Here is a 14,423-nt window from a genome sequence, read left to right on the forward strand (position 1 = left end):
GGCAAGGTTGCCGGGGCACGCGCTGGTGCCCGGGATGGACGTTAGCAACGGAAGCAAAACAAGAGGGGGGAGGGAGTGATAGGAAGGGGTGAAGTGATACGAATGGGAGCATTAAAACTGCATTGAACATTGTCCACTTATAGCATAAATTATAATAAACATCGCATTTGTATTTCGTGAACTTTAACGTTTATTTTTTTGCTGACGTTATTGCAAGCTGCATTTCCCTTCCCGCCAGCTGGTGATCGTTTCCTGGCCATGTGAGCCAGGGCAGCGGCGGCAAGCAGGCGCTGGTTTGTTCGGTGACCAGCGGAGTGAGGGAGACCATTGAGGGTTGCCGCACCCGGTAAGGCGCCACGCAATATGAACGAACGTGTGGGGGCCGAATCTATGTGACTGACTCGTCGAAAGAAGGGTCTCGACCCGAAACACCGCCCGTTCCTTCTTTCCAGAGATACTGTCTGACCCGTTGAGTTACTCCAGCTTTGTGTTTATCTTCTTTGTCACTGACACTCGGCTCAGCTTCGATGTTGACGAATTGTCCTCTGTTTTACAATTCTGCTGCTCCTTTATTCTCACCCTGTGTGTGTGTGTGTGTAGATATATATATATATATATATAGGGAGAGCGCAACGAAGCGGCAGCCAGAATATATATGTGTGTGACTAAAGAAGAGTCATTTACACTCTGGCTTTACTCCAGTTTATTCATACTGTACATACATTACTGCACTAGCTGTACGTGGTCTGTCACGGGAACTAGAGAGAGATCAGTGGGTGGGGAGGTTGTAATTATACTTGTGATATGGGGAGTGGTTAGTAGTGGTGAGGTCACTATGTTTAGCAATGTTACAAAATTTTGAGATTTAAAAAATCAAGTCTGTAATTTATCCCATCAGATAAAGCATAAAAAGAAGTTTAATTTGACACCTAATTCACTTTCATATCTCAAGTATTTAAAAAGTTATGGCCATTTTCATACTCGGAAATTAGCAACTTGTTCCCTATTGATTTTATATGGACAAGACAAAAAAAGCTGTGATCGTGTGCTGTCAAAAGGCCATAACCTTCTTAAAAATTAAGAGAACTGAATGAAATTTTCAGTTATCGTAGATGGAACCATTCTGAAACAAACATAAAGTAATCTAACTTGGATGACCTGAAATTAAAGCATATAATTAGTTAGTTACCGAAGTGTAGCAAATTTCAAACTTCAATTACTAGATCTAAACATCTATCCATTTCTTAAATAAATGATTAACGTTTTTAAATAGCCCAAGTGTCCAAATAATATTCATAAATAATTCACAATAAAACATGATTTTAAAATCTCATTTACATTAATTTATAGGCTAAATGGAAGGAATTTAGTGTTCAATTGCTGTAAATTAAAGTCCATTTTAAATCAGCTTTCCAGTGGGTTCATGTGAACGCGCTGGTTTAGAACGTTCACATTGCAGTGGATTTGTGCCCTCAAATGCCCAGAAAAATACTGCGGGATATAAAGAGCCCAAAATGAGCTAATCGCTATAGAAAACTTTATAGACAGGGTTCTTAAGAAGCCCCTTTTAATGTAAAAATAAGGTACATACCTTTAATTGTTTGCTTTATAAAACCCTGGGGCTGCGAGAGGTCGCGTGTTTAGAGAGTGATTTTTAAACTACAATAACTATTATACAAGGCCATAAAAACTAATAATACCTTTTGCGACGGGGTCTTTCAGCGATTTTTCGTTAATGATTTACTAGGCTGAACATTTTCGATTGCAACAGCCTAGTGAAAATCGCGTTTTAAACCCGCCCCCTCAAAACAGCGCCAAAATCGCGCACACGGGCTGGGGCAGATTCTCAGCCACGATTCAGGTAGGCTTTGCAACATACCTGCTATGTTAAAGGTACATGCACATGTCATCTACATCCTTCCCCTTAGAAACAAGAGGCAACAAGGTAGTGACAGGGCGACCACGTCTCAGTTATGCAAAGTCGCCATAGCGGACGGGCGAGATGCGGACCCCGACCGGGTTCGCATCTCGCCATCTCCCCTCCCTGCAGGAAGAAGAGGAACCGGCGCAGAGGCAGGAGACTGAACCAGAACGGGGGATCCGGGAGGAGAGGGAGAAGACGGAGAAGGAGGAGGGGAAACGGGTGCAGCAGCAGATGGGCAGGCGAGGGAGGATGAGGCTGAGGAGACTTTGGCTGGTAGAGCTGAGAAGGCAGGGACCGAGGCATGCGGGGGGCGGCGGGCAGTGTAGGAGACTGCAGCGGAGGAGCAAAAGGGTCAGCGGGCGGTGGTGGAGGCTCGTTGACGAGCCGCAGATGCTGGCGGGACCGACGGTAAACAGTGCCGTCGTGGTCGACTAGATAGGAATGCGGCGAGCCCGCGGTACAGACGACGGTGGCGAGCCTGGAGTGGCCGGAGGGGGACTGCATATGGACGACTTGACCGGGGAATAGACGCGTGAGTGGGCGGTACGACTTATCGTGGGAGCGCTTCTGGATCTAGTGCTTAAGGGCAATGCGCTCTTGGACAGCAGCGGGCTTGAGGACGGAGGGCACGAGGGAGCGCTGGGCCACCAGGATGGGGGGCCTAGTGGTGCGAGACATGAGTCGCTGTGCCGGGGAGCCCATGGCAGGGTCGCGGGAGATGTTGCGAAGGTTAAGGAGGGCCAGGTAAAAATCTGAGTGAGACAATCGACAATGTTCCAGCAAGTCCTTGGCACTGCGGACCGCGCGCTCTGCCAGGCCGTTGCTCTGCGGGTACTCCGGACTGCTGGTGAAGTGGCAGAAATTCCAGCTGGCCGCAAAATCCCGGAACTCGGCACTCGTAAACTGGCTGCCATTGTCCGACAGCAGGCTTGCCGGGGAGCCGAAGGTAGCGAAGTGGCGGCGCAGCTTCCCGATAACGGCCGCAGACGTGGGGGAGTGCAGCTGGTCAACCTCGAACCAGCTGGAGTAAGAGTCGACAAGGACCAGGAAGTGCTTGCCACGCACACGAAAAAGTCAGTGGCAACCGCCATCCAGGGCAGTTCGGGAGCAGGCTGCTGCAGAAGCGGCTGTCGTTGATGGTGGGGAGCGAGGCTGTTGCAGGTGGAGCAGGCGGAGACCCTCTCCCGTATGTACTGAGCCATGCCGCGCCAGTAGAACTGGCTCTGAGCGTGAGACAGAGTGGCTTCGGCTCCAGGGTGGCCGCGGTGGGCGGCCTGGAAATAGTGGTCGTGCAGCGCAGCAGGCACAACAACCTTGTGTCCCTTCACAACCACGCTGTCGTGCAGTACGAGCTCGTCACGGAGCAGGAAGTAGGGCACGGCACCTGCCGGCAAGGCGGAGCGACGGTCTGGCTAGCCCTGCTGGATGACGGCAGCAAGCTGCTGCAGGGCAGGATCCTTGGCAGTGTGCTGCACCAGGGATTGCATTTGCTGTGAAGGCACAATATTCACATTGAGCACCATCAGGTCAGACATTTCATATGGGTGGCGATCGGTGGACGTTAGCGGTGCGCGGGACAGCGTGTCGGCCACGAACGTGTCCTTGCCCTTTCGATAGACAATCTCGAACGTGAAACGCTGGAGCTGCAGCATCATGCGCTGCAACCGGGATGAGACAACATAGAACGGCTTGTTGAGGATGGTGACCAGCGGCTGGTGGTCGGTCTCGATAGTGAAGTTGTTGCCAAAAATGTAGTCCTTGAACTTGGAGCAGGCAAATACCACCGCTGCACAGGTTGGCCCGGCCACTGTCTTTTCAGTTCTCGATGCCATGTAAAGAAGAGTCATTTACACTCTGTGGCTTTACTCTGTGCTTGTGGGAGACTTGTTTTAGCAATGTTAAAAATCAAGGCTGCAATTTATCCCATGAGACAAAGCATAAAAATAAGTTTAATTTAACACCTAATTCACTTTCACATCTTCAGTATTAAAAAAAGTTATAGACAATAGGTGCTTATAGGTGCCATTTGGCCCTTCGAGCCAGCACCACCATTCAATGTGATCATGGCTGATCATCACCAATCAGTACCCCGTTCCTGCCTTCTCCCCATATCCCCTGACTCCACTATTTTTAAGAGCTCTCTCTTGAAAGGATCCAGAGAACCTGTCTCCACTGCCCTCTGAGGCAGAGAATTCCACAGACTCACCACTCTCTGTGAGAAAAAGTGTTTCCTCGTCTCCGTTCTAAATTGCTTACTCCTTATTCTTAAACCCCTGGTTTTGGACTCCCCCAACATCGGGAACATGTTTCCTACCTCTAGCGTGTCCAAGGCCTTAACAATCTTATATGTTTCAATGCAAACCCTCTCATCCTTCTAAACTCCAGAGTGTACAAGCCCAGCTGCTCCATTCTCTCAGCATATGACAGTCCCACCATCCTGGGAGTTAACCTTGTAAACCTATGCTGCACTCCTGTAGGGGTTTTGGTTCCCTTTACTCTACTTCGGGCCCAACTGCCCGAGTGATTCTCTCCCTTGTCGGTGGGTCAAACGGCCACCACTCCACTCGAGCGGTTCTCAAGAGAGAATACAAAAAAAAGGGTTCCCCTGGGTTCTAGACCTCGGAATTATGGTGGGGTATGACCGGCCAACGGTAGCGGCTACCTCCTAATAATGGCATTCGGGGTTTTGTCTTTGTCTGTTGTGGTCTACTTTTCCACAGTCCATCCCTTCGATGCAGCTGATGTGCTGATGAGAGAAAACAGAAACCAAGACGGATTCAAAGCAAGTCTAAAATTTACAGGCTATATTAAACAATGAGAAATCGAATCTCACCAACACTACATAATACGTGGCTAAACTTATGCTTTAAACTAGGACTATGGAAAGAAAATTATCAGGCACATCGTAAAAACTTACTTTACACAATTTTAATTACAGATGCACCCCCTTTCCCCTTCTTCCCACAACCTCTATCCTATTTCGGGAACTTCACCAAATCGTCTGGGGTATTTACAGCTGGATCGATACAGGGTCAGCAGGCGTCCAACAGAGCAGAAAAGAGAACAAAACCTTGCTTGTCTGTCCCTTTTATATCCGTGTTTTTTCCCTTGAAACCCCCCAGGTGGTCCTCTGGACAAAAGGGTCTTTAGATGATTCCCAGTTTCGATCTGGCATGAACAATAGGCCTATGATGATAATGGGTTTGCTGATGTCATGATTAGATTAGATTAGATTAGATTAGATTTGTTTATTGTCATTCAGACCTTTCGGTCTGAACGAAATTCTGTTTCCCTGCAGTCATACATATAATTTAAGAAAATGACAAAGCACATAGTCAACACAAATTTAACATCCACCACAGTGAGTTCACCAAACACCTCCTCACTGTGGTGGAAGGCAAAATCTTAAAGTCTCTGGCTCTTCCCTCTTTGTTCTCCCTCTGCGCCGAGGCGACGGTTCAAACTCGCTGCCGCCACAGCTCCAGAGGCCGAGTCAGGTCTCCGCTGCCGCTGCCTCCGCCACAGCTCCAGGGCCGAGTCAGGTCTCCGCTGCTGCTGCTGCTGCCACAGCTCCAGGGCCGAGTCAGGTCTCTGCTGCTGCTGCTGCTGCTGCCGCTGCAGCTTCAGTGCCGAGTCAGGTCTCCGCTGCTGCTGCCGCCACAGCTCCAGGGCCGAGTCAGGTCTCCGCTGCTGCTGCCGCCGCTACAGCTTCGGTACCGAGTCGGGTCTCCGCTGCTGCTGCCGCTGCCGCCGCTACAGCTTCGGTGCCGAGTCAGGTCTCCGCTGCTGCTGCCGCTGCCGCCGCCGCTACAGCTTCGGTGCCGAGTCAGGTCTCCGCTGCTGCTGCTGCCGCCACCGCTCCACAGCCGGTGCCGAGTCAGGTCTCCGCTGCTGCTGCCGCCGCCGCCGCTACAGCTTCGGTGCCGAATCAGGTCTCCGCTGCTGCTGCTGCCGCCACAGCTCCAGGGCCGAGTCAGGTCTCCGCCGCCGCTGCTACAGCTCCGTTGCCGCCAGCTCCGCCATTAGGCCTCAGCGCAGACGGAGACGGGGGATACGACCGAAGAAAAAGTCGCATCCCCCGAAGGAAGAGGCCAAAGCATTGTTTCTCCCTGCCCACCCACATACATACACAACTTAATAAAACAAAATTAACTAAAACATGACAAGGAACAAAACGAAAGAAAAAAAACAGACGGACTGCAGGTGGGCCGCAGCTGTTAAGCCAGCGCCGCCATCTTGGATGTGATGCCTCAGCATGATCGTTATCCCATCACCTGGATGGGCTCCCATTGTCCTGATGGATGGGCCATTTACGATGGTGATGGGCTGTTTACCCCCATCTGCTGAGGCTCAGTTCCTTCCTTTGTCTTTCCAAGATAATCTCGTTATCTCCGTCCTGGCCTTTCCTGTTCACACCATTCGCATAGTCATGTAATGCCCAGGCCCACAGACAGGTTTTAAACTGGCTCTTCCTTTGTGGATTGGGGGTTTTCCCTTTGCAGCCAGCAAGTCTGTTTTAAAAATGTCCATGGTCCTCATCCCCGAGTTCTTCCATAATTTTGGAGGATTTGCCCCAATAACTTACACTCCCTCAATAGCAAGAATGGCCTTCCTCAAATTAGGGGAACAAAACTGCACATAATACATAACAATGCCCCAGGTGTGGTCTCACTGGTGATCTGTACAACTGCAGAAGGACCTCTTTGCTCCTATATTCAATTCCTCTTGTTATAAAGGTCAACATGCCATTCGCTTTCTTCACTGCCTGCTGTACCTGTGTGCTTACTTTCATAGACTGATGTACAAGGACCCCCACATCCCGTTGTACTTCCCCTTTTCCCAATTTGTCGCCATTTAGGTAGTAATCTGCCTTTCTGTTTTTGCTACCAAAGTGGATAACCTCACATTTATCCGCATTAAACTTCATCTGCCATGCATTTGCCCACTCCCCCAACCTGTCCGTCACCCTGCATTCTTATAGCATCCACCTCACAGTTCACACTGCCACCCAGTTTTGTGTCATCTGCAAATTTGCTAATGTTACTTTGATTCCCATCATCCAAATCATTGATGTATATTGTAAATAGCTGTGGTCCCACCACCGAGCCTTGCGGTACCCCACTGGTCACTGCCTGCCATTCTGAAAGGGACCCATTAATCGCTACTCTTTGTTTCCTGTCTGCCCACTTCTCTATCCATGTCAGCACTCTACCCCCAATACCATGGCCTAAGGCCATTTTCATACTCGGAAATTAGCATCTTGTTCCCTATTGCTTTTCCATTGCCTTAACACAAAAGCTGTGATTGAGGACAGTCAAAAGCCCATAACTTTCTTAAAAATGAAGAGAACTGAATGAAATTTTTAGTTATTATAGATTGAAGCATTCTGAAACAAAATATAAAACATCTTACTTGGATGACCTGAAATTAAAGCCTATAATTAGTTAGTTACCGAGTTAGTTATAATTAGGTAGTTACCTCCTCACCTCGGTAGTCATGAAATGTTTTGAGAGGCTGGTCAAGAAACACATCTGCGCCTTCCTCCCACGCAACATGGACCCGCTAGAATTCGCATACCGTCTGAACAGATCCACGGACGATGCGGTCTCCCAGGTTCTGCACACCGCTCTCTCTGACCTTGACAGCCAGAAGGGGAGCTATGTGAGGATGCTGTTCATTTTTTGGTACAGGTACAATGATGGATCTTTTGAAGCAGGCAGGGACCACGGACTTGGCCAGGGAGAGGTTGAATATTGTAGTGAGCACCGGAGCTAGCTGCGTAGCACAAGACTTAAGTACTCGCCCCGAGATGCCATCTGGGCCTACAGCTTTCAATAGACAATAGGTGCAGGAGTAGGCCATTCAGCCCTTCGAGCCAGCACCGCCATTCAATGTGATCATGGCTGATCATCTCCAATCAGTACCCCGTTCCTGCCTTCTCTCCATATCCCCTGACTCCACTATTTTTAAGAGCCCTATCTAGCTCTCTCTTGAAAGCATCCAGAGAAACTGCCTCCACCCCCCTCTGAGGCAGAGAATTCCACAGACCCACATTTTCTGTGAGAAAAAGTGTTTCCTTGTCTCCATTCTAAATGGCTTACTCCTTATTCTTAAACTGTGGCCCCTGGTTCTGGACTGCCCCAACATTGGGAACATGTTTCCTGCCTCTAGCATGTCCAAACCCTTAACAATCTTATATGTTTCAATGTCCTGTGAACACTTTCATCCTTCACCGCTGATCATAGACTTCAGTTCAGCCTTCAACACGATAGTCCCTACCAGACTTGCTGAAAAGCTGCTGGAATTGGGGCTCAACACCTGTGCCTGGGTCCTGGACTTTCTCACCGCCAGGCCCCAGGTAGTCAAGATGGGAGGGAATACATCGAAGTCCCTCACCCTGTGCACAGGATCCCCCCAGGGTTGTGTCTTCAGCCCCCTACTGTACTCCCTGTACACACATGACTGTGTGGCTAGGTTCAGCTCCAACTCTATAATCAAGTTTGCTGATGACACTGTGGTGGTGGGCCTGATCTCCGATAACGATGAGAAGGCCTACTGGGAGGAGGTGGCTGATCTGGCACTCTGGTGTCAGCCTCCTCTTGAATGTCAAAAAAACGAAGGGGCTGATCGTGGACATTAGGAGGACGCAACATCCGAGGACGTACACACCATTGAAGATAAATGGGGACACTGTGGATAGGGTGAGCTGCTTTAAATACCTGGGAGTCCACATCTCAGAGGATCTGACAAGGACATCACACGCTGCAGCACTGGTGAGTAAGGCAAGGCAGCGCCTTTACCACCTCAGGCAATTGAGGAAGTTCAGAGTGTCTCTAAAGATCCTCCAGTGTTTCGACTCAGCGGCTGTGGAAAGCATCTTGTCCGGAAACATCACAATTTGGTTTGGGAACCGCTCCGCCCAGGACAAGAAGGCTCTGCAGAGAATAGTGCGTTTATTTGTTTTTTGCACAATAAATGTGGCTAAAGCTGTTGTGTATATTTAGGAATGTGTAATACGCATGTGAGCTCTCCATGAGACCTTCAGAGCCTCTCGTAAGATAAATCTTCATAACACAGTCTTTTGATTAATAGTTTCTTTAATGTTGAAGAAAAACAATAAGATATTCATCCGACCTTTTTCTCTGACTTGTACACTTTAATTTTCATCAAACTCCAGCATATTGCTTTTAAACGTTAGAAAACTCCTCGAGTCTCGGCAAAACTCTGCATGGTTGAAGGGTGTTTCTTCACCATATATCTCCAAAGCTAAACTAAAACTAAGCTTCTGTGCAAGAAACCCAGCAGCAAACACGCCCCTGACTACGTAATAAATCCCACCCACATTATTACGGATAGTCTACAATTTAAAGACAAATGCCATAATGAATGGCACACAAAATAAGCCCATGGTCACTACAACACCTTCTTTTGGTGTAGGATATCTCGTAGTAATGAACGTTGTTGCTCTTGGCCAATGTGTAAGTATACCATTGTCTATGTATACCATTCTTAATTGTGATGCATATTTTGTTTTGCCAGAAAAGGAAATGTTGGAAGGCAGAAAAAACAACTCATTATTGGTCGCCTATTCATTATTTTGGTAGATAAAAAGAAAACTTATCCTCAAAGACATGATGATAAAATGAGCTCCATCAGTAAATACTTCATATCTGGTACAATGTTAGCTTTTGATTTTGTTTCAAACTATTTACTTAAAGTTTTATTTAGAAGGTAAAATGGTTATAGGAGTCCATGTAATTTGTTTGACTCCATACTGGATAAAAATAATATGGTTAAGTAATAAGCATTTAGGATCATCTTAAGATGTGTTTGTGGTAAGATCTTAAACTATATCAACTAAATCCAATTGTAAATTCTGTTTTTTGATGGAGGTATTGATTTAAAAATGATGCATGTGACATTTTATTTCTTACTGCAGGGGAGGATAACAGTGCTTTAGGACAGGTGAGTCTGTTTAAATTTTAATTATTGGAATTGGCTTGAGTTAAGATAGTAATGAATCACTTGACCATACCATATCTTTGACCATAAAATATGTGTTCATGTATAGTACTTTGCAAAGGGAAAATGTCAAGGCAATAGATCCTTTAGATATTAGTGCAATCTTGAGAGATTATTTTAATTCGCTGCTTTAAATTTGGATGTAGAATATTTTGGCACCCATCAACATTTTAAATGGTTTTGAAGTACATGGGTGACATTTCGGGTCGAGATCCTTCTTCAGACTGAGAGTCGGGGAGAGGGAGACACGGAGATATGGAAGGGTAGGGTATGAAAATGTAACATCAAAGGGTCGCCAGACATCAAAGACTTTGCTCTTGAGTCAGCCTAGTTCCCTATTTTATTGTCAAACTAATAATTGCAGCACAACCCATTCTTTACTTCATTTAGCAATTGATCTTTGCTTCCCATTGTAAAGGTAATTCATTTTAAATATGGATAGGAGAATGTTTCCTGAAAATTATTTGTATATATTGTTACTGTAAAACTGATCTTTTGTTAACTTTCCAAAGCATGGTAAATATTTAATATATTATTTTTACATTCAAACTGTGCTTGGAAAGAAACCTACTATGGTATGAAACAGCTGGGAAGAAACTGTCTCTGAATCTGGAGGTGTGCATTTTCACACTTCTACACCTCTTGCCTGATTGGAGACGGGAGAAGAGGGAATGACTAGGGGTGAGTCGTTCTTGATTATGCTGGTGGCCGCGCCAAAGCAACGTGAGGTGTTTATGGGGTCAATGGAAGGGAGGTTGGTTTGTGTGATGGTCTGAGCCACGTCCACAATTCTCTGCAATTTCTTGCAGTCTTGGATGGAGTTGTTCCCAAACCATGCTGTGATGCATCCCAATAAAATGCTTTCTACGAAGCATCTGTAGAAGTTGGTGAGGGTTGTCAAGGACATGCCAAACATCCTAAGCCTTCTAAGGATGTAGAGGAGTTGGTGAGCTTTTTTGGTCATTGCTTAAATAAGGGTGTTCCAGCACAGGTTGGTGGTGATATTTACTCCTAGGAATCTGATGCTTTCAACCATCTCTACTTTGGCGCTGTCAATGCATACTTGAGTATGTGTCCAGCTTCGCTTCATGAATTCAATCACTATCTCCTTTGACTTGCTGACATCGAGAGAAAGGTTGTTGTCTCGACACCAGGTCACGAGGTTTGGTGCCTACCTATATATTAAAAATATCTAATGCTAATTTATCCTCTAGCATGAACAAACAGAATGGCAGATCCTAAACGGCCTTCTTCAGCGCCATGGATTCAAACCAATCCAGCTCATGGCTCCACTGAAGAGCAAAAACCAAAATGGTAGGAAAAACTGAGAGGTCAAGAAAGCTAGATTCCTGTAAACTTAGGCTGCATTTGGATTACAATACTTGGAAAGCTGTTATGTTCACATCAGTTTTGCAGAAATATTGTCAATTAACTCTATGAGTCATGTTGGACTAAAGTAAAATGAGGTATCTTAGAAAATGAATCTCTGTCTGCTTTTCTTTACTAACTGACTGTGCTTTCACAAAATGACACAATATTGAAAATTATTTTTGATGTTAAATGTAAATGGGCATACCACTATATCATCTGCGGAGACTCGATTGCAGATGCTGTAATTTGGAGCAAGAAAACTGCTGTAGGATCTCAGTGGATCAGGCAGCCTCTGTAGAGGTAGAGAAATGGTTAATGTTTCAAGTTGGGACCCTAGATCAAAACACCTGCAAGGTTTTGACATGAAACACCATCTGTCTACCTCAATTAAAGGTGTACACTCTTAAATTTGAGCAATTATATTTTTTTATGAATGTGAGTAAAATGTAAACATTTTATTGTTATTTTCAAAAAATATCCAAACATTTTTTTAAAAGGTGAGGCAGGGAGCTGTGAAAATTAATGTCCCTAATTTATTTAAGGTTGTTGAAAAATAGATGAAGTTCATATGCTCAGTGAAAAATTGTACAGCAATTATTCCTGCACAGAAATGCAATCTCACTTTTGAAAGAGTTCACACTTTTGTGCCATCTAGAGTAATGACTTCTTAAAGTGTAAACCTATTACTTCCTGGTCAGCCTGGGAAGGCAGTCCATCTAGGAGACGGAAAACTCCACTGCCTTGTGGCCATATCCAGTCATGGAAAAGGCTCCTGGAGTAAACCTCAAGAAGATCCGGAGCCCCTAAGGCAGTTTGTCGTTGTCTACAACCTCGCTCTGGCAGCTCCTGCAATGGCACTGGTGCCAAACTGTAATGGCCCTGCTATTCCTTTAGATCAATCAGCGACATGGAGAGGGGGGATGTGCTGCATGGGCCTGTCCTCCATATGACATCGCCCAGGCTTGCATCCGACCACACATCACCTGCAAACTAGGATGCATCACCTATGGTCAGTCATGACCGAAGGGGGCCTACTAATACTACTACTACTATCACTTCCGGGTCAGAAATGCATTTTTATCTTTGCGTCCCAGAAAATGGGTCGAATTATTTTTGATTAACACTCATTTCCTATTTGGTCTTTAGGTACAGTTGTTGACTGGTACTTAAGGAAGTAGTATTATGTTTGAGGCTTGTATATGCCCTGCAATTCATTTATGGTTTCTATCTACATAGCAAGTTTGATTTAAAAAATGACTAAGTAATCCTGTTTAAGAAGGAACTGCAGATGCTGGAAAATTGAAGGTAGACAAAAATGCTAGAGAAACTCAGCGGGTGAGGCAGCATCTACGGAGCGAAGGAAATGGGCGACGCTTCGGGTCGAGACCCTTCTTCAGACTGCTGTGGGGGTGGGGGGGAGGGGCGGGGAAGAAGAAAGGAAGAGACGGAGACAGAGTGCTGTGGGAGAGCTGGGAATGTGCGGGGAAAGAGGGGGAAAGCAGGGACTACCTGAAATTGGAGAGGTCAATGTTAATACCGCTGGGGTGTAAACTACTCAAGCAAAATATGAGGTGCTGCTCCTCCAATTTGCGGTGGGCCTCACTCTGGCCATGGAGGAGGCCCAGGTCATCATAGTGCTGAGTGATGCTCTATCTAGAGCTTTTCAGCGTATTATATCCAGATCCAGAAAGGTCGGATTCGGAATGGGAGGTGAAGTGCTTAGCCACCGGGTGACTCTGCCTTTGTTACGAGTCGAGGGATGGGGAGTGAGAGCAGAGTTATGGGGTATAGAAGAGACCCTGGTGAGAGCCTCATCCATAGTAGAAGAGGGGAACCCCGTTCCCTAAAGAGTAATCTTGTTGATATGTGTAAGTTAAGTAGTATATTTCTTTAGTTACGGCATATATATTCTATTTCCTTGGGAACCTTTAGTAAGAAATTAGCAAGCTAGTTTCAACTCTTGAACAATATCTGTTTTATTAAGTCAGTGTAGGGCTCAGTTGCAAGCAAATTGCATGATTTTCATTTCTTCCACACAAAATTTTCAATTAATTACTTTTAAATGCTCAGTGCATTAGAAATCAAGAGAGAGAAGGATGCATTGGTTTTATATGCACCTTTTCCCACCTCATTTACTATTCCAGGTGTAGACTCCTATATATCGGCGAGACCAAGTGCAGACTGGGCGATTGTTTTGCTGAATACCTCCGCTCAGTCTGCCTTGGCCTGGGTGATCTCTCGGTTGTCAAATATTTTAAATCCCCTTCCCATTCTGATCCTTCTGTCCTGGGCCTCCTCCATTGTCAGTGAGGCCAAATGTAAATTGGGGGAACAGCACCTCATTGGGCAGCTTACAACCCAACGGTAATAATATTGTTTTGTTCAACTACAAGTAACCTTTGCATCCCCTCTTTCCGTCCCTCCCCACTTTTAGCCTGTTTATATTCCCAAAATATTTAACATTTATAATGTTGTGTAGGAATTGGATCAATTTACCAAAAAGTATTTTCTTTTATTACTAATTGTACCCTTTTGAACTATTATAGATGCAATCCTTCTAGATAAAGAGTCAGCTGTGGAAATCAGAGAGGTAGTGAAGAGTCTTATAAAAGACACTGAGCGACGTCAGGCATTAATCTGGGATCTTGTCCAATCTAATAAGCAATTGAAGTAAGAAGCCTTCTTGACTCTTTCACTAATCCTATTATTAATGTTGTATGTGTAATTACTAAATACTTTGTGTTTACCTGTCTGTAATACTGCATTGTGACAGTGAATATGTACAGTTGGCTAGTCTGTGAATCTAAGATGTATATTAGTTTCCAAAGTTATTCCTGCTACCTGCTACTGGCACTAAGAACTAATCTGAGACATGTAAAATATTTTTACCTTTTGTCAAAAACTTGCCATTTTTTTTCAAATTGCGTATTTAATTTTATTTAGTGCCTGACGTCAGGATCAATCTTGTGTTGAAGTTGAATTTCCTCTTTTTGACTGGCAGGCCAGCTTGTTTACAGCCAATTTGATATATTTATATAGTGTAGTGATCCACGCGTTGTGTAAACACTCCGTTTAATAATTAACCGATACAGCCCCTGTCGTTCAT

The 14,423-nt window shown here is 45.6% G+C and overlaps 1 protein-coding gene across 1 annotated transcript in view; it reads left to right on the top strand.

Annotated features, from left to right (window-relative positions):
- Window positions 1-251: 251 nt before the first annotated feature.
- The window catches only part of cep70 (centrosomal protein 70), a 43,106-nt gene continuing 28,934 nt past the window's right edge, over window positions 252-14,423 (top strand). Inside the window, exons 1-5 of the mRNA XM_055638570.1 lie at window positions 252-346; window positions 9,464-9,597; window positions 9,864-9,889; window positions 11,161-11,260; window positions 13,864-13,987. Coding sequence (XP_055494545.1) covers window positions 9,567-9,597; window positions 9,864-9,889; window positions 11,161-11,260; window positions 13,864-13,987 — 281 coding nt within the window. The 5' untranslated portion in view covers window positions 252-346; window positions 9,464-9,566. The remainder of the gene's footprint in view (window positions 347-9,463; window positions 9,598-9,863; window positions 9,890-11,160; window positions 11,261-13,863; window positions 13,988-14,423) is intronic.

The sequence above is a fragment of the Leucoraja erinacea genome, chromosome 7 (assembly GCF_028641065.1).
Source record: "Leucoraja erinacea ecotype New England chromosome 7, Leri_hhj_1, whole genome shotgun sequence".
NCBI classification, from domain to species: domain Eukaryota; kingdom Metazoa; phylum Chordata; class Chondrichthyes; order Rajiformes; family Rajidae; genus Leucoraja; species Leucoraja erinaceus.